Source organism: Peromyscus maniculatus, chromosome 8, assembly GCF_049852395.1.
Source record: "Peromyscus maniculatus bairdii isolate BWxNUB_F1_BW_parent chromosome 8, HU_Pman_BW_mat_3.1, whole genome shotgun sequence".
Classification (NCBI taxonomy): domain Eukaryota; kingdom Metazoa; phylum Chordata; class Mammalia; order Rodentia; family Cricetidae; genus Peromyscus; species Peromyscus maniculatus.
The window spans coordinates 10,555,348-10,575,112 of NC_134859.1; the positions used below are offsets into that span (position 1 = coordinate 10,555,348).

Below are 19,765 nucleotides of genomic sequence, written 5' to 3' on the forward strand. Positions count from 1 at the left end.
TGCCAGGCCCAGGTGTTCCTTCGGAACATCTTCTCTGGGTAAATGGAGACACTGTTACAGAAACTGCCCCAGTGTCTCCAGGTTGGTGACAGGGAAGAGAATATGGTTACTCAGCTACCGTGATGAATGGAATTCACACACCACCAGCAGGTAGGTCACAGGTGATCCCCCACCTCTCCTCCATTGCTTCTTTTGAGTGACCTGGTATGTTGTGGTTTCTTCAAATAGTAGGGCAAGGCAGACAGCTCCACATGCCAGTCATTTACGTCTGTGGTTAGAATGCCTCCACACCTGCTTTGGCCCTCAGCTTGGAGACAGCCATTTGTGTGAGGAAATGGGCTGTGCCTCTCTCTGCATTTGCAAGAAGGAAACAGGGTTTGACTAGCAAGCCGCTGAGAGGAGGCTCCAAGTAAGCAGGCACATGAATTCAGTGCAGAGTCCTCACAGCAACTGTTACCACACTGACCTAAGTCCTGGGGCTTCACAGAAGGGGGAACCTGTGTCAGAACCAGATCCCTGGGTCCCAGAGACCCCATACTTTTCCTAAAGTATTCCCAGACTTGGGTGTCCTCAGCTGAGTTCCTGTGTGACTCACTTCCTCAGAGGGAATCCCCAGGGACACACAACAGGACTGTTGTGTCACCCTGTCCTCTCCACCCCATAGCAGAAAGGGCACACAGGCCTGTCAGTAAGATCACAGATCTGCAAACCTGGCTTGGTCATTCTGTATACTCTATATAATTTGCCAAGAAGAGCTGCAGGACCTAAGGCTGGTGTGCTGTGGCTACCAAGTCCCTTACAAGCAGGCTGTACTGGTTAGTTTTATGTCCACTTGACACAAGCTAAATCATCTGAGAGGAGAGAGCCTCAATTAAGAAAATGCCTCCATAAGACCAGGCTGTAGGCAAGCTTGTAGAGCATTTTCTTAATTACTGAATGATGTGGGAGAGCCTAGCCCATTGTGGGTGGTGCCATCCTGAGACCTGGTCCTGGGTTCTATAAGGAAGCAGGCTGAGCAAACTATGAGGAGCAAGCCAGTGAGCAGCACTGCTCCATGGCCCCTGCATCAGCTCCTGCCTCCAGGTTCCTGCCCTGTTTGAGTTCCCGTCCTCATTTCCTTCAATGGTAGACTATGATGTACAAGTGTAAGGCGAATAAACCCTTTCCTCCCCAACTTGCTTTTGGTCGTGGTATTTTATCACATCAATAGTAACCCTAAGACGAAGACACAGGCAGTGGGGGCAAACAGGTATAACCAGGGCTGGCCTGGCATCAGCTCACCATGTAACCCTGACGAACACTTACATTTCTATGCCTTAGTGTCCTCAGACAACTGTGGCCATGTGACAAGACCAGTGTTCCCCAAGCTGCAAAAATTGTGTTAGTACTTACATACTTAGTAATAACTAGAATTTTCATTAAAATTAACTTGTAAACAAAGGAGTTTTTATCATCCCTGGACCAGAGAAACAAGTATCACTTACTTTTAAGGTTACCTTTAAAAAAAAATACAAGGGGCTGGAGAGATGGCTCAATGGTTAAGAACACTGACTTTCTTCCAAAGGACCCGGGTTCAATTTCCAGCACCCACATAGTAGCTCACACCTGTCTGTAACTCCAGTTCCAGAGGACCCAACATCCATGGCAAAACACCAATGCACATAAAATAAAAATAAATAAATTTTAAAAAGACAAAATGATAAGACTTTTAGGGGGTGGGAAGGGAGACAGGGTCTTACCACGTAACCCAGGCTAGTCTCAAACTCACTGTGCAACCCAAGCCGGCCTCGAACTTGTGAACACCCTCCTGCTTGCACCTCCAGAGTGCTGGGATTATAGTCAGAGGTCACCATACCTGGCCTCAGCTAAGATGTTTAAAGATTTAAATAGACGGGAAGCCAGGCATGGCAGCACACATCTATAACCCTAGAAGTCTAAGGCAGGAGGATAATGAATTTGAGGCCAACTGGGTTACAAGGCCTATCTCAGGGGTAAAATTTAATTACACACACATACAAAAGACTTGATTTATTATACTCACGGGTATAACCAGGCAGCATAAAGATGGCTATTCTCCCCAAATGGATGCATAATCTCTACCCAAATCCAACTGCTTTTGTAGAAATTGACAAACTATACAATTTCTACAGACAATATAAAGGATCCCAAGTCATTTTAAGAAAGAACCACTGTAGACAACTTGTGTTCCTATCTGGCCTCCATTAATCAGCCATATGCTGCTACTGGTGTTAAGCAGACCAGGCTTTCCCAGCCTTAGCACCGTGGGTTCTTGGACCCCCAAATTCTTTGTTTTGAGGGCCATTAGATAGATGCCAGTAACATAAACACACCCTGCGCTTTGACAAACTATCTCCAGACACTGCCAGATACAAGCCCCAGAAGTGTGTGAGTGTGTGTGTGTGTGTGTGTGTGTGTGTGTGTGTAAGGGGGGGGGTGACAAAACTGTCTCAGCTGAGAAACACTGGGAAAGAATTACAAAGCGAAGGGAGAGCATGCTGTCCAGAAATAAACTCTCTCACATTTACGGTAAACTGAGTTTTGACAAAGATGCCAAGGCATTCTGATGGAAAGAGGGTGGTCTTTAATGAAATGAAGACATGGCAGCATGGCTCAAACTCCTACCATGTTTGATGAGCTGAATTCAACCCCAGGACGCACACAGTGTAAGAACCAACTCCAGCATGTTATTCTCTGATGTCACACTAAAACTAGAAAAAATTAGGAGAGGACTAGGGAAATGGCTCAGTGGGCCAAGGGTTTGCATGGCAAATATGAAGACCAGAGTTTGTATTCTAGTGTCCACGTAAATGCTGGGTGAGCACAGTGGCCCACCTCTAATTCCAACTTCAGGAGGCAGTTAGGGTACACCCAGAGCAAGTTGAACAGCCAAATTTGTCCAGCTCTGGGTTCAAGTGAGAGATCCTGCCTCAATACACAAGCAGAGAGCAACAAGGAAGACAAGGACAGAACCCCCACATACATTTATAAACATGCATATGACATGCACAAACCTACTGCCACCCTCCCCCAAAAGTCTGTCATCTTAAGCTAGGCAAAAGTTTCTTAAATATTAAATCCAAAAGCATTATTCCCTTTAACTGTTAAACTGAGCCAGGTGTGGTGACTCCTATCTGTAATCCCAGCAGGAGAGAAGCTGAAGCAGGAGGATGTCCACGAGGGACTTCCTCGTGGGCAACACACTAGTTCAAGACGGCCTACAGAGTAAAACGTGTTGGAAAACAAAAACAAAGTATCCAACAAAGCAAAGAGCTAGAGAGAGAACCCAGTAGTTAAGGGCACTTGCTGCTCTTGCAGAGGACCACACTGTTATGCTCAACAATCCCTAACTCCAGTTCCCAAAGATCCCATGTCTTCGACTTCCAAGAGCACCAGACACCCATGTGGTACACACATCATGTAGGCAAAACGTTGACATAAATGACTCAATCTAAAAAGAAATTGAAGTAGTAAAGAGCTGGCAGCTCTTCTAGAAGACCTGGATTCCCAGCACTCATATGGTAGCTCACAACTGTCCATAACTCCAGTTCCAAGGGATCGGCTACCCTCTTCTGGCCTCCATGGGCACCAGGCAGGCATGTGGTACACAGACATGCATGTAGACAAAACACTCATACACATAAAATTACATTAATCCCAGCACCTAGAAAGCAAAGGCGGGCAGATCTTTGTGAGTTTCAAGGCCTAGCTACATAGAGAATTCCAGGCTGTAAGACACAGTTGAAGGTGGCACAAACATCACTGTGCTCACAGACAGGCACTAGGGGAACCTGGAATGTTCAGCACACAGGGCTGATCCTTCAAGGGAAAGGATCCCAGAACTTGAGACTGAGGCAGGAGGATCCTGAGTTCTAGTCAGCAAATTCCAAGCCAACCTGATGGGCAATAGTTTCCAAAAGACATAATCATTATGTTACGTCAAAGAAGCCAATGACACATACATCTAGATTGTATGATTCCATTTATATGAAATGTCCAGAAAAGGAAAATTGCAAAGACAGAATACTGAACACTGATTATACTGTTAAGACTGACTACAAACAGGCACAAAGTAACTTTGGGGTGAGAAAGGTCACAGTTGATTATGGTCATTGCGCAATTCTACCCATTTACTAAAAATCCACTCATATTTACAATGGATCAGTTATATGGTATACAAGTTATACCTCAACAAAGCTGTTCAGGGTAAAACAAACAGTACAGAAGCAAAGCAGGTATTATTGAATTCAAGTTCAGCATTGTTGACAGCACATGAAAATTCCCTAAGACAACTGAACCGCATGAAATGTTAAACATTACTCGGGGAGCTGGAAAGATAGCTTAGTGGTTAGGGGCACCTGTTGCTCTTCCAGAGGACCTGAGCTCAATTCCCAGCCCCACATGGAGGTTTGCTCCAGTTCCAAGAGATCAAACACTCTCTTCTAGCCTTCTCAGGCACCAAGCATTCACATGGTGCACACACATAAATGCAGACAAAACATTCACATAGAAAATAAAAAATGAGGGGCTGGAGAGATGGCTCAGCGGTTAAGAGCACTGACTGCTCTTCCAGAGGAACTGGGTTCAATTCCTAGCACCCATATGACAGCTCACAACTGTCTGTAACTCCATTTCCAGGGGACCTTCAGACAGACATACATGCAGGCAAAACACCAATGCACATAAAATAAAAATAAATAAATTATTTAAAAAAAAAAAGAAAATAAAAAAATGAATACATCTAATAATTTTTTTTAATTGCTTGGGCTCCAATGATGGTTCAGCAGTTAAGAGTACCTGTTGCGGTGGTGACGCACACCTCTAATCCCAGCACTCAGGAGGCAGAGGCAGAGGGATCTCTGTGAGTTCGAAGCCAGCCTGGGCTACCAAGTGAGTTCCAGGACAGCCAGGGATACACAGAGAAACCCTATATCAAAATACCAAAAAGAGAGAGAGAGAGAGAGAGAGAGAGAGAGAGAGAGAGAGAGAGAGAGAGAGAGAAAGAAAGGCAGAAAACTAGCACTCATCTCCTTGAAATAATCAAGAAAATTGGCAGAAGCCTGAAAAAACAATTTCATAAAGTTGAACAATTCATGAGAGTGCCCTTTAAATGTTCAATATTTGCCATCCCCAGTTCATACACCAAGATCTTGAGGCTGCCATGTTAAGTGAAGAACTAGGGAGAAGAACAATGAAAGACACATTGTCTATATGGTTATCTAAAAGGATAAGGAACGGCCGGGCGGTGGTGGCACACTCGGGAGGCAGAGGCAGGCGGATCTCTGTGAGTTCGAGGCCAGCCTGGTCTCCAAAGCGAGTTCCAGGAAAGGCGCAACGCTACACAGAGAAACCCTGTCTCAAAAAACAAAAAACAAAAAACAAAAAACAAAAAACAAAAAAAAAAAAAAAGAGGATAAGGAACAAACTAGCACTCTCTAGGTGCCCTCCCCAGCACCAAAAACATGCCAAACTAAAACCTTTGGATTGGGCACGCCCAGAACTCAGCAATATACGAATGGCAGCCCAGCCAATCCCAGGTGGCCAATGGATTTCAGTTCCTGTGCCAGCACTAACTGATTAGCCACAGCTGGCTAGGATATTCTGGGATGGATCCAGGTTGGAGGAGTGTCTTAAGCAATCAGAAATGCCTGCTACAACGAATCTGTAGTGCGTGCACATGCCACGCATTGTTGTTTTATCCAACGGCCTAAGTAAAGGGACATTAAGACTGCTCAGGTGTCAGGTGAGGGGAAGTGCCACAGTAAGCTAGCTTTCCAATAACTGTTATACCACTGCCAAACACTGTCAGGGTCTGGGTCAGTCACCTAGTTACCTTGGAAGCAGTTATAGTAGCTAACGTTTGCAGAAGAATTCTTAAGAGTCTAGCACTATAAAATAGCAACCCATTTCACAAAAGGGGAAATTGATATGCAGGTATCAGGCCTTGAAGTCTCCAAGGGAACTTCGGGAGCTACAGCCGGTACTTGAGATGCACATTGGCATGGAGTCTCCCAAAGCTAACAAGTGACTCCATCCCATGCTAAGTGTCACTTAACTGCCCGTTTCCTTTTCTTTCACTGGGGCAGTTCCCAGATCCTCACATAAACAGAGTACTTTCTCAACCTTGAGTGGACATCAGACATACCAGAAAAAAAAAAAAATAGGCTTAAAATGCACGTCCCTAGGCCAAAACAAGTCTTGAAGTATGGCTCGAAATGTTTAACAAGCTGTCCAACTAAGGAAGCAGATACTTTTGGACCACACAGGAAATCTGGCCTGACTGGTCTGAAAACATCTGAAGAGCAAACATCACACTGGACACTCAGAAGACTGGAACGAAAGGCCCATTGGATGTTCAGAGTTCTACCCCACCAGGAAACTCTACCGAAATAAATGCAGCTGAAGTTCTGCCCAGCCACATCATCCATCCTCAGGGCAACAGACACTGCTGGGTATGGTGAGGCACACCTGTCATCTCGGCACCAGAAGCCACACAGTACCAGGCCATCCAGAGCTACATAATAGGGCTTTTGTCTTTTTTTTTAGGGGGGAGGGGAGTAGGTTTAGGAATGTGACTAAGTTGATAAGAGTGCTTGACCAGCATGCACAATGCCCTGAGTTCAAGTCTCCAGCATCTCATAAAACCGAGCAAAATGGTTCACACCTGTAATCCCAGCACTAGGAGGGTAGAGGCAGGAGGACCAGATGTTCAATGTCACCCTCAGCTATATAATGAGTTTGAGCCAGCCTGAGCTACATAAGACGACCCTGTCCTTATTTTAAACAAACAAAAGGAAACAGAATAGAAGCAAGCCTCCTCTGGGAGCCCACATCTGATGCTGGTCCCCTGCTCTGCCTCCAGCTCCCATAATCTACCCGAGTGCCTGCCCTGAACAAGAGGGGAGGGTACGGCAGTCCTCTCCAACCATTCCAACTACTATCCTGTCCTCCAGGGGAACCCAGGAGCTCCCTATCGATAATAATAATAATCTCCTTGGGTCAAAGACCCACACCCGCACGCTAGGAGAAGCAGCCTTGGTCCAAATCCCAAAGAGCTGTCACAATCCGGGGCCGGTCTTCATGCCTCCAAAGCCGGCGACCCCCGGGGGTAAGGCAGTCCTCACCGCAATGCACTCTGATCGCAGAGATGCCAAGCTCGGGTGCACACTGAGGCTGTGCAAAGGGACTGGCCCAAGGTCACCAGTCAGGAAGGGACCGCACAGGGTGCGACAGCGGCCAGTCGGGAGAGCCAGGGCCGCCGCCACGCCTCAGACTCCACAGGTACCGGGAAGGGGCACCGGAGGACGGCCCGCCGCGGGACAGGGCGCTCGCCGTCCGGTTCCCAAGCCTCCTGGTGTCCCCAGCCCCCGTGCCAGCCCGCGCCCCGCGGTCCGCGCCCCCGTAAGCTCACCGGACTTCGGGGGATAGCGATAGGCCGAGTTGGCCTGAATGTCGATGTCCTCCACGCCCGCGATGCGGCGACTCAGGATGGAGCCCATGGCGCTGGCCGGCGCGAGAGCGAAGGGGTGACGGCTGCGGCGTCCTCACACGGACATGGCCCTGACCAGGCCGCACAGACGCGCGTCCACCGCCGCGGCCGCACCTCCCCTCAGCCCCCGCCCCCGGCCGCCCCGGCCTAGGCCTGGCGCCCCGCCCCGCCCCGTCCCGCAGCTCCAGGGGAAATGGAGTCCGCTCCGGCCCCCGGCGCGCCGGACCACGGGGCGCCTGCGCACTACGCTTCCCAGGATGCCCCTCACGTGAGCGGCCACGGCGGGAGGAACCAAGAGGCCCAGGCCGCGAGGGGGTGTCGCCCTCAGACGACGCTAACCTCTGCGGCCGGGCTGGATGTCGACCCGGGAATGCCTCAGTGCCTTCATTTGCTGTCCACGTTTCGAAACCTGCGGAAGCCCCAGCGTCTCCCACGCGAACCCAGTCTGAAAATCTCTACATGCCACAGTGGGTCTCCCCACTTCCCGAGGCTCGTCTCCCATCCTGGGCTGCAAAGGGAACACCTTTTACCTGCCTGCAACTGGGTGACCTCAAGCTCATAGAGCAATACAGAACTTGGTTGGGCCTTGGCCAAAAAAACCCAGGTCATCACTGTCGGTCAAGACATTTACAATGGTTACGTAGTTTTACAGAAGCCACAGAAGACACACTTCTCCCCATTTTACACACAGGGAAACTGAGGCACAAAGCAGGGTGACGGCAAGTAAAGCAAGCTCAGAAGAATCAGGATACTGATTGCAACATTACAACTTACAAGCTATGCCCTGGCTTTTGACTCTCATACACACTTCTGTAAGGATGCCAACAAATCTGTTTTTGTGATTTTCAGATAAGGAGCTCAGTTTCTTAGACGTGCTTCCCAACTTTGGACCTGCTGTACTAGAGCAGCTAGGAATAGCAGCAGCAGGTGAAGTGTCAGATGGTAAAATCACCATAGCCCACACTAAAATATACTGCAGCTGAACACAAAGTCCTCGGTTTCTCCCACAATCCCTTGCAGAGAAGGTCAACTGCATAGGCCTTGGCTAGCTCATTGAAGAAGGGAGCAGAGTGAAGGCAAGAGACAAGTGGCCAGAGGAGGGAGGCAGCAAAAGCACTCAGATACCAAGAGTAGACAGGCTGAGAGCAGGGTGAGGAGGTGATGGAAATGGCTGGATGATGGAATAATAGATATAACACATATAATTGAATACTATACTATTCAAATGATGAAGGGCTAGCCCTGGAACCAGTGCAGATAGAGTGAGTAGCTGTCCAATTGGAGGTCAGGCTCAAGGTTGCCATTTACCAGGACAAGACTTCCCTCAAGACAGTGTTGCTGAGACTAGCAGAGAACCTCCAGGACACCGGAGGGCCCTCCAAAGTTCAACTAAGGAGCATGAACGAACATCCTAACAAGCTACATTTCCTAGGTGGGAAACTCTTCTTACATGAGGAACCAAAGCTCCAGACTCTAAAGTCAATCTGTCTGCTGGACTGCCTTTGTCCCTCAGGAGCAGGCTCCACCACCCACCTCTACTGTGCCTCCCATCCCAGCAGCCTCCTTCATCCCTAAAGAATCAAGCTGTTGGTTATCCTTTGGCTGGTGCTGCTCCAGAGATCTCCAAATTTCTTCACACTCACTCAACACTACACCAGCAAATCAGCACTACCGACCAGCTGGGAATGAAAACCATAATTGCTTTGTAAACACATTTAGAATCACAAGGCTTAACACACTGATGACTACAATGGAGATGTGCCTGGACTAATCGAAGCAAGGCCCTGATTATCCAATTGCACCAAGGATGCAATTCCAATACATCTACCTCACAGGCTGCATTGAAGATATTCCACCATGATTTCTGTGACCATAGTACCTATTGCAACCAACTTAAGCTGCAGAGGAACCATGACTGCCTGCCTCAAGTATGACGGCCACTGCAAAGCTGCATAGCAACACACTCTTGCTAGGCATCCCATTCCATCCATAGGAGGCTGTGAACCCACAGACAGTGTGGGTCACTGAGCTTGCATGTGCAACTGCACCAGGATATCTGAATTACTTGGGGTTTCAATTTCACCAGGAATCTTGAAAGCCAAAATGAAATGACCTATATATGACAATGAAGAGAATCCAGGTGTTCAACGTAACCTGAGCACATTTCCTACCCTATAAGATCTACTTTTTTGGTTTTTTTCCAGATAATGCCTCTCTGTAGCCCAGACTGGTCTCCAATTCATGATTCTAAGTGCTGGAATATGAGTATGCACAACCACACCCAACTCCAGGACCAAACACTTTTTATACGCTGTCATCTTGTCTAAGGGGTCCACACATATTCTCTCACTTCGTTCTCTGGCATAAATTCTATTTTCACTCCTAATAGTAGTAGGAAGGAAAGAAAAAGGAGGAGGAGGAGGAGGAGGAAGAAGAAGAAGGAAGAAGAAGGAAGAAGGAGAAGGAGGAGGAGGAGAAGAAGAAGAAAGAAGGAGAAGAAGGAGGAGGAGAAGAAGAAGAGGAGGAGGAGGAGGAGGAGAAGAAGAAGGCGGTGGCTCGTGCAAGTCAAGTGCCCCTACTCCAGTACTCCAGTCACACAGTAGACAAACAGTATGATAGCAAGTGTTAGTTGTCAACCTGACAGTCTCCAGTCACCTGGGAGATGGTCCCCTGGACATGTTGGTGGGGGACTGTCTTGATTATATTAATTGATGTAGGAAGACACAATCTCACCTGTGAGTGGCAGCATTTCCTAAGCTGTACTGATCATTTAGGATGTCAACAGTGGGATCCCAGATTGTATAAAATACAGAAGGCTGGGCCACTGAGATAGCTCCACAGGTAAAGGGACTTGCCATTGGGGCTGGGTTCGATCCCTAGAATCCACATGGCAAGAACTGACTCCAGGAATTTTTTTTGAGCTCCACTTACACCATGGCAGCCACACACCCACATAAACTCACAATAAGTAACTATAAAATGAAATGGAGGTGAGTAAGCCTGGATCCTGTTTTCCAGACTGTAGATGTGATGTGACTAGCTGCTTCAAATTCCCACCCTTGACTTCTCTGCCACAGTGGACCATCCCCTGCAACTGTGAGGTGGGATAAACCTTTCCTACTTTAAATATCTTGAGCTCTTAGACCAGGGAGCTTAAGACACACTAACTGGTGTAGTCTTCAAAAAAAAGTTCCTTCTGGTGGATCTCCTGACACTCATGTGTGTGTGGATCTCCTATGTGTTATATGACTCACACATACATGCACGCACTGCATTGGGTTTATTGCTCGCCTTGATCATGGACAGGCAAAGTCCTGAAGGCTCTGATACTCTCACTGAAGAGCCTGGAAGGCAGGTGTCTCACCAAGGGGACATCATATTAAACATTATTCTTAGAATTTGAATTCAGGTGCTTCAAAGCCCCTCCAGCTGTTTATTCACACGCTGCTGGAAAATAAGCTCCACTATCAACATATTGAGTGACTAATTTTATTCAACAAACACTTATCATGTGGTTACTAAGTGCCAAGTGATGAGTCAGGCAACGGAGACCAAAGGGCAGAATACAGGAGCCTGTGGAGTCGTGAGGAAGCAACAATCCTCCATTGACTAGTTCTGGGAACTGAGAAGGTTCTCAACTTCACTGGCCCTCAGGTAGGAGAAGGGTGGTCCCGGAAATGCCCTATTCTCCCTCACACACACTTCTAGCCCTGTTCTCAGATCACATTCCAGCCTACTAAAAAAAAATCCAAAGCCCACCCTTCAGCCAGGTGAATGCCAGCTGAAGACATGCTGGCTGGGGGAAGCTGGAGCAGGGTGACCTTCCCCTGTCAGCCCTTTCTTTCTGTTCTGCAGATGTAAGGTCCGCAGTAGTTCTTTCTACTGAGTAGTTCTTTCTAGACTGATGAAGTCACTGAGGTGCCTAGATAGGGTAGGGGTGTGTGTGTTGGGAATGGGGGGACTGATCAAGTCACTGAGATGCCTAGATAGGGTAAGGGTGTGTTCATACACGCGTGCACGACATCTTTGAACAGAAAGATGCTGCTGTTTTCGTCTAGCTCTATGTCACAAGTGTAAGGCTGAAATACACCTTAAGTTTGCTTATCTATAAAAATGAGACTAGCACTCCCTAGAGTGGCCAACGCGGTATTCGAAAAGGGATGCGTGCCGGATCTGGTACACAGAGTACCAGGCCCTTTGCTAGGCCCCTCCTAATCATCCATCCCACACAGCACAGCTAGGAAAGCTCCCACACAAGAGAGGGACTTGAGGAAACAGCAGTCAAAAATGCCATCCAGGTCTGTCTAGCTAACAACCTGCCCACCTTCCTTCAGGCTTTGTAGCAGTCTCCATGGCAACAAAGGAAGCAGCGCTGCCACGTACTTTCCTTATATGCTGGCTTTGCCTACAATACACATGCATGACGCTTCCTAGAGATGAAGGCATGTTCTCAGCAAAAGCAAAAATATTTTGGTACTATCGCTTTGTAAAGATCACTGCTCTGAATGACCCTCAAAAGGCAGAAAAGGGGCTGAAATCCTACTTCCTGTGGACAGATGGGAAAGATGCCTAAGAAAGGGAGACACTCTTGTCCCGCACCTACCCATAAGCTAAACTCCCAGCTCTAAGTGTTGGAGTCTTCCCAGGGTCCCGACTTCTTTTTCTTCCTTACTGTCCAACCTGCGGACCTTTCAGTCCCTGCCCACCTGCCTTCCCCTTCCTCCAACCCCCCCCCATGGGGGAGCCCCTAGAAGGCGTGAAGAGCCAGGTAGAGCTCATAAACTTCCACAGCCATCAACTGGGCTCCACACCTTCACAGCCACAGCCGTCCTGGTAGAAAACAAGGGATCAGGTGCCTTAAAATGCCCGAGTGGCGCGCAGTCTGCTCCCAAGGCCTGCGCTTACTTCCCCGGGGCAGTGTGGGTGTCATGAACGCCGCATTTGTTCTCGGGGTTTCTGACCTAACGCCCCCGTCCCGGTGGGTTGGACCGTAGCTCGGGGCCAGGAGCGCACACAGGCCGGGGAGAGCAAAGGACCGACCAGCGTCACTCAGCCCAGGGAACAACGCCAGCTCTCGCCCCCAGCCTCCGAGGGACCCCCCCCCGCTTCCGGCCCGCCACCCTCCCACCCGCGACGCCAGCCGGAAGTGGCATGTGCGGGGCTGTAAACACGGCTTGCAACACCCCACCCCACCCCTCCGCTCCCGACCCCGCCTCCACGCCACGTGACGCGCCCGCCCCCGCCGCCGCCTCATTGGCCGGCCAGCTTTGTTTACCTTATATGGCCAGGTCCTAACACCCCGCGGCGGCCCATTGGTGCCGCCGCGGCCTCACTCAGGTGACGTCACCCGGGGCCGAACGATGCAAATAAACCGAGGCATTCTGGGAATGGCAGTTCGTGGCCGCTCTCCTAGGTGCTCCGCGCGGTCCTGGCGCCCGCAAGATTCCGGAGGCTTCTCTTTTTTTCCTTTTTCTTTTTTTTTTTGCTTGGGACAGTGGGAACCGAAGGGAAAGGGACTCCAAAGCTGCAGAGAACGCTGGCCTGGCCAGAGTTCCACGGGGGCTGTCTTTTTTTGCAGACGCTCCTCCTGCGCGACAGGCCGAGAGCCAGGCAAGGCTGCCCTGCGAGCCCCGGAAGGCTTCTTGGAGGTGGTGACTTCAAGCAGCGCCTTGAAAGGCAGATGCTGTGGTTCACCGAGCGCCTTCTAAGTCTCGGGACTTTTCGGAGCGTTGCAGCCTAGGGCAGTGGAGTTGGGCCAGAGCTTTCGGAGAGTCCCCTAAGAGAGTGCCTACTAACACTGTGATGCTGATGCTAAGCACAGCAGGCTGCAGGACTTCTGGGAGCCCGTGACGTGACACGCTTGTGCTGTGGTCCCGGTCCCAGACTTGGCATCACGGCCTGGGGCAGGAGCTGCGCGCCCCACTGAGATCCGCCCGGGAAAGGGCGTCCCGTCTCCTCCCCGGTCCGTCCGGCGGGGGCGTCGCGGACTACACCTCCCAGCATGCTCCGCAGGCCGCCGGGCAGCGAGGCGCGGTGAGTCAGAGCGCACAGTAAATATTTGTATTAGCCGGGGCCGGCTCGCTAATGGTGGACGCGTGAGGCGAGGCGCGAGCGCGCAGGGAGGCCGGAGCGGGCTGCGCGGCGGCGCCATGTCCGTGAACATGGACGAGCTCAAACACCAGGTGATGATCAACCAGTTCGTGCTGACGGCCGGCTGTGCGGCCGACCAGGCGAAGCAGCTGCTGCAGGCGGCCCACTGGCAGTTCGAGGTGCGTAGGGGGACCGGGACCGGGCGCGGGCGGTGTGGACACGTGCCGGGGTGCGGACTGCGGGCTTCACCGACGGCCAGGCCCGAGCCCCGGAAACGGGGCTGCCCCGGGGACCCCGCGATCAGGACGAGGACCCCTCCCCTTTGTCCCGGTAACGGCTGAAAGCGAAACAGGCGACCGCCTGGAGGACGTCCAGGGCCGGGCCGGAGGTGGAGTCGCTCCGAGCAAGCGGCCCCGGGGTCGGTGTGCCCGGTGGGCGCCTCGCGGCGTGTGCGCACACGTACATGTGCATTTGTATTTACGCACGCACCGCGCTTGGGCGTCAGTAGGGCACATCGAAGGTTGTGGGCATGTGGGCGCGTGTGTGGACGCGCAGCCCGGCCCGAGAGCGTGCCTGATGTACGGAGACCGTGTGTCATGTTTGTGTGTGTGCATAGGTGGCGGTTTGCGGATGGTGGCCATGCTGGGTATGGTGCGGTGTGTGTACACATACGGCACGGAGCGTGTGGGTGGTGTTCAGGGTCCTCAAACTAGATTGTTAGGATGTGTGTATGTGTACCCCACCCACTCCAAAGGTGTCACTGGGGCGGGATCCTTAGGAAGGCCTGACTGTCCTCGGGCCTGACAGAGAACCCTGTACCTTGGGATGGTGTACTGCATACGGTTCACTAATTTTAGGGCATTCTAGACAGGGGGCGGAATGCCAGTCTGGCTCCCAGCTACTCCCAGGTTTTTCTTGGCCTGTAGAGTAGTAGTGTGCCCAGTCTTTTGTGTTACTGAGATGTCTCTTATCCTCTAACTCAAACCTCCTCCTCCTCCTCGCTGGCATCTAGAGATGAGGCCAGACGTCTTGAAGCTGTGTCCCTCACAGGTGTGAAGTCACAGCGAGAGCCAGTCTGTGTACTGTTGGAAACCGCAGAACCTGGTTTTCCAATGGGAGCCATCCCAGAGAAGCCTCTGGGAAGAGCCAGGAAACAGACTAAGGCTTAGCTTCCTGGTAAGGGGTAGGATCAAAATCGTGCCCTCCCTTCCACCTCTGTAAAGCAAGCCTTTGCTCTGCTAACCTCCTTCCTACCAGACTTCCAGGCCATTGTCCCTGTGCAGGAGACAGGAGGCTTCATCCTCTAGCCTCAGTTTCCACACCCCTGAGGGTAGCAGTGTTTGAGTCATCCGCCTCTAAGGCCTGAATGGTCTCCCTCCCGCCCCTCCCCCTGCAGCCCCACCCCGGGGAAGTGCCCTGCTCCTACCTCTGCCACAATCCTAATCTGCCCCGTCTCTGGGGCTGGATGTGGTAAAACTTGTAAAACCACATTCATGGCAGTTGCTGGAGCCCAGTGCCTGTGCTTTCGGGGTTCCCTCCTTGCCTGAGGCTGGGCAGGCAGGTGTCCCATGGGAAATGGGCTGTGTGGAGGACTCCTAGCCCATCGATCGGTGTGGAACAGTGTGTCCCTCAAGCTTGAAGGAATGGACTGAAAAATATGGCTATAAAGATTAGGGAGCACTGGCCCCATGGGGATGAGGGGCGTCCTGCAGCCTGGAAACAGAGTCTGACTGACATGGGGTTGGTTCTCCGTGCGCTTGCCTTTGCACGGTCACCCTGTCACCATTTATAAAATGAAGAGTAGGTGTAGACACCCCCCTCTTAACCTGAGGCATCTGCCTAGGAGTTCCTCATGGTTAGCCCTCCCCCTCCCTCCTGATTTTGAGCATACTCCAGGCAGCGTTTCTGGGTCACATTCTGAGACTCAGGTGCTAATGGGGGCAGAGGCTGTGGGGGAGGGGACCTGTGTGTAGCTGGGCAGATGTTTCTCAATGGAGAACTCACAATGGCCTTTAGAGGACAGTTGGAGTCCTGGGCAGGGGGAGGATAGCTGCCCCTGCCATGGGCTCTTGGGTATCTCGGGGTTCATCTCCACTCAGTGTTTGGGGACATTGCTGTAGGAGATCCCCAGGATAGTTCATTTGAATATACTTGAAGAAAAAAAAAAGAGCAAGTCCTGGGAGTCAGGCTGGGTTTCTGGGTGTGTTGGGGCGGCACAGGGCCTGCCTGGAGCCCTGCTGGCTTACCCGGCTGAGGTGTAGTAATGCTGGGACTTGGCAGGCTCCTCGGGACCCCTCACCCACTGACAGCCTTCCTCACCCAGCACTGTCACAAGGGCAGCCAGTTTCCTCTTTTCCTGAAGGGGCCCAAGACAGGACATGGTCAGTACAGACGTCATCCTTTGGGTTTCCTGAAGCCACCTTGGAGCTCCCTCCCCGGGTCCATTTTGCTCTGCACTCTTTGGTCAGGCGTGAGAGTTTCCTAGAGCCTCAGTCCAGGGCTCTGCTCCTATTCCTGCCTCATACCAGACAGGAGTTTTAACAAAGTTGCTTCCGCTGGGCTGTGGTGGCACACACCTTTAATCCCAGAACTGGGGAGGCAGAGGCAGGCGGATCTCTGTGAGTTCAAGGCCAGCCTGGTCTACAGAGTTAGTTCCAGAACAGCTAGGGCTACACAGAGAAACCCTGTCTCAAAAACCAAGAAACAACAAAAAAAAGAGGAAAGTTACTTCATCCTCAGTTTTCCTGTCTGTAAAGTGGGTGATACCAGTTTGGCCTCTGGGATTGTCCCTATTCTTATTTGTTTGTTTGAGACAAGGCTTCTTTGTGAAATAGTCCTGGCTGTCCTGGAACTCACTTCGTAGCCTAAACTGGCCTTGAACTCAGAGATCTGCCTGCCTCTGCCTCCTGAGTGCTGGGATCAAAGGTGTGCGCCCCCAAATGTGCATAAAGTGTTCCTGTTTTGATAGAGCCCTGCTTGGAGAGGCTGTAGCGTGGAACAGCCGACAAGTGGCTTGGGGAGATGTCCCTTAAGCTGTCGCGGGAACTGTCTCCAGTTTTGTGGTGGGTTCAGTTTCTGGGTCGCTCTCTAGCTTTGAGTGTTAGAGACATCCCTCTAGAGAGGGAAGTTGTACTGAGAAGCAGGTCTCCACTCTGTAGACTAAGAATAATTCCTTAAGAGTCACCTGGCTCAGGCTGGAGAGATGGCTCAACGATTAAGAACACTGGCTGCCCTTACAGAGGACCCAGGTTTAATTCCCAGCAACCACATGACAGCTCACAATCATCTGTAACTCCAGTTCCAGGGGATCCAACATGCAGACAAAAGACCAACATACATAAAATAAAAATAAAATCATTTAAACTGGGCGGTGGTGACATACACTTTTAATCCCAGCACTCAGGAAGCAGAGGCAGGTGGATCTCTGTGAGTTTGAGGCCAGCCTGGTCTACAGAGTAAGTTCCAGGACAGGCTTCAAAGCTACACAGAGAAACCCTGTCTCAAACAAACCAAATAAATAAAATAATAATAAAATCATGTTTTGAAAAATGAAGAGTTCAGCCGGGCGGTGGTGGCGCATGCCTTTAATCCCAGCACTCGGGAGGCAGAGGCAGGCGGATCTCTGTGAGTTCGAGGCCAGCCTGGGCTACAGAGTGAGATCCAGGAAAGGCGCAAAGCTGCACAGAGAAACCCTGTCTCAAAACCAAAAAAAAAAAAAAAAAAATGAAGAGTTCGTGGCTCACATATGAGGATACTGAGGCTCAGAGAAGTGTGAGGGTTTGCCACCCATTGATTGGGGTGACAGACCCAGGCCATAATAGAATTCAAACAATGCTGGGGTGAGGGGCAGGGGTTCAGTAAGCCACAGGCACCTGACTGGTGGCAAACAACGTTATAAGGATCTCCACCACCTGTCCAAACTGCTGTGAATTCCATGACACCTCCTCAGGTGGTGGTCACAAGCATACTGCTTGACCTTAGCTCACCCTGTCCCGCTGGGATGGTTGGAGGGTAAGTCCAGTCTTTCTCCCTGCAGACAGCCCTCAGCGCCTTTTTCCAGGAGACCAACATCCCCTACAGCCACCACCACCAGATGGTAAGTGTCCCCGGAGACCCAAAAGCGGCAACACTGGCGGCTCCTCGTCTGGGCAGGGGGAGGCCGAGCTTATTGGCTACACCTCAGGTGGAGGAGGCTGGTACATGGCCTGGGGAGGGGAGGGCTTTCATGAGGTAGGTCTGCAGGAGTGTGGGCAGCCTGGGCCCCTTAGGACCCAAAGAACACTGGCCCTTGGTGCTCAGCTCCCGCCAGGCTGTCTGCCAGGGCTGCCATGCTGACCACTGGCTGGGAAGCTTCACGCCCAAGGCAGGAGGCATTGTGCCAGGTGGTATGGTCTCTGAAGCCAGACCGACCCATCTTGATGCCTTTTGCTGTCATCTATTCGCTGGGTGGTGGGCCAACTGGGGCCACGGAGCCCACGTGACTCCCAATAACTCCTGGGTTTTAGAGGCAGCCAAGGCCCTACTAGAAGGGATGCTCAGTCCTCCGTCTGTCATTTCTTCCCCCACAGATGTGCACTCCCGCCAACACCCCTGCCACGCCCCCCAACTTCCCTGACGCCCTCACCATGTTCTCCCGTCTCAAGGCCTCTGAAAGCTTCCACGGTGGTGGCAGCAGCGGCAGCCCAATGGCCACGTCGGCCACATCACCCCCACCGCACTTCCCCCACGCCACTGGCAGCTTTGCGACACCCGGCTGGCCAACTGCAGCCTCGCCCCCCGGAGGCCCACAGCACCACCAGCCGCAGCCGCCCCTCTGGACTACGGCACCCCCTTCCCCGGCTTCAGACTGGCCTCCTCTGGCCCCCCAACAGGCCACCTCAGAACCAAGGGCCCACCCTGCCATGGAGGCAGAGAGATAAGGGAGGCCCCTCCCCCCTCCCGGAGGCCAGGGCCCCGTGGGGTGGGGGAGAGGATGTCTCTGTGGGCCCCTTCACCCTTCCTCTGTCTGCACCCACACACCCCAGAGCCCTGGAGGGGAGAGACTGGACTCTAGCCAGGCAGTCTTGTGCCAGCATGCACAGCTGCACGCACGCAAGTTCACAGCGCAGGCACCCCAGCTCGCATGGATTTGATTCAAAAGTGCCTTGGGTGCCTGGTGGGCAGCGCCTTGGAGACCAAGCAGCCATCCCAATGAAGACTCACCTGCCTGGCCCCACCACCTGGAGTGTTTCAGAGAATCACTTGGTGGAGGAGACGTGGCTGACTCCTGTCTTGGGGCCGATAGGCCTAGATCCCCACCCTTGGGAATGCAGAGCCTTCTCCGCATGTGTGCGTGTAGCTGTGTCTATGTATTTATACGTATGTCGCTCTTCAAAAGCAGCCTAGTTTATGGGGCAGCTGGACTTTGCATGTTAGAGTGAGCCCCAAGCCCCTTGGCCCGACATCCCCTCTTCCCAAGGGCCCTGCCTCACTCCACCTCCTTATCTGCCAGCATTGCTGTTTCCTGCAAAGGATTATGGGAAACTCCAGGACTCTTCTACCCATACCCCAGCGCCTGCCTGCTGGGATTCCCTGCATGCCTCTTCCCCAGAGCCCAGGGGTACCTGATCTTCATTTCCTATCCCCCTTTTAACAAAAGAGAACAGAATTCCAACCTACCACCAGGCTCTGCCTCATATATATCCTAGGTGTTGCTGGCTGGCGCTGGAAGGAGATGCTAAGCTGAACATAGGCCACCCCACTCCCCTAGCTCCACACCACTGTCTGCTGTCCTGTCTACGGGGTCTGGAATCATCGTGCCCACCAGAGGCTTTCCCTGTTAAATTTCTTAGCCTTTATTTCCAGAGTCTCACCTCTTACCCCTTTTCCTGATGAAATGAGTGGGTCTTACACCTGTCTGACTGGATTTCACATGGATTTCCTTGGACCCTTAGCCTAGCCACCAACTCTAGGGCATGGTGGGGCTCTCGTACCAACCTGGACGCCTGTCTGGAGGGAGAGAGTGAGGCAGGAGAGGAAGGAAGGTGTGTTGGCCCCTGAGTTCCACTCTACAGATCTTCTACTCAGGGATGGTAGGAAATTGTTCCTAAAGGATCTATTTTGGGGTCACCTGCCATGTGGGCTGTGTTATGATGCCCCTCATGGTCTAGTGTCAGATTTTAAGTGCTC

At 51.7% G+C, this 19,765-nt stretch overlaps 2 protein-coding genes across 9 annotated transcripts in view; one reads left to right on the forward strand and one right to left on the reverse strand.

Annotated features, from left to right (window-relative positions):
* Mgrn1 (mahogunin ring finger 1) overlaps positions 1–7,646 on the reverse strand; it is a 53,819-nt gene extending 46,173 nt beyond the window's left edge. For 4 of the 8 annotated variants that reach the window (XM_016003207.3, XM_016003209.3, XM_016003206.3 and 1 more), the window contains exon 1: positions 7,430–7,639. In XM_016003207.3, coding sequence (XP_015858693.1) covers positions 7,430–7,517 — 88 coding nt within the window. In that variant the 5' untranslated portion in view covers positions 7,518–7,639. Of the gene's footprint in view, positions 1–7,429 lie in introns of all 8 variants that reach the window. The other 4 variants (XM_006984682.4, XM_006984681.4, XM_006984679.4 and 1 more) reach the window with 3 other exon arrangements.
* Positions 7,647–13,546: 5,900 nt separating this feature from the next.
* Ubald1 (UBA like domain containing 1) lies at positions 13,547–19,254 on the forward strand. The gene is made up of 3 exons (XM_006984683.4): positions 13,547–13,776; positions 17,634–17,693; positions 18,166–19,254. The coding sequence occupies exons 1-3, from the start codon at positions 13,657–13,659 to the stop codon at positions 18,514–18,516; spliced, it is 531 nt and encodes a 176-aa protein (XP_006984745.1). The 5' UTR covers positions 13,547–13,656; the 3' UTR covers positions 18,517–19,254.
* Positions 19,255–19,765: the final 511 nt, after the last annotated feature.

Bases quoted from the DNA above. Each gene is read 5' to 3' on its own strand.
- Ubald1 (XM_006984683.4), top strand. From the start codon at position 13,657: ATGTCCGTGAACATGGACGAGCTCAAACACCAGGTGATGATCAACCAG. The intron at 13,777-17,633 runs GTGCGTAGGGGG...TTCTCCCTGCAG, and splicing joins CGGCCCACTGGCAGTTCGAG to ACAGCCCTCAGCGCCTTTTT. The intron at 17,694-18,165 runs GTAAGTGTCCCC...CTTCCCCCACAG, and splicing joins ACAGCCACCACCACCAGATG to ATGTGCACTCCCGCCAACAC.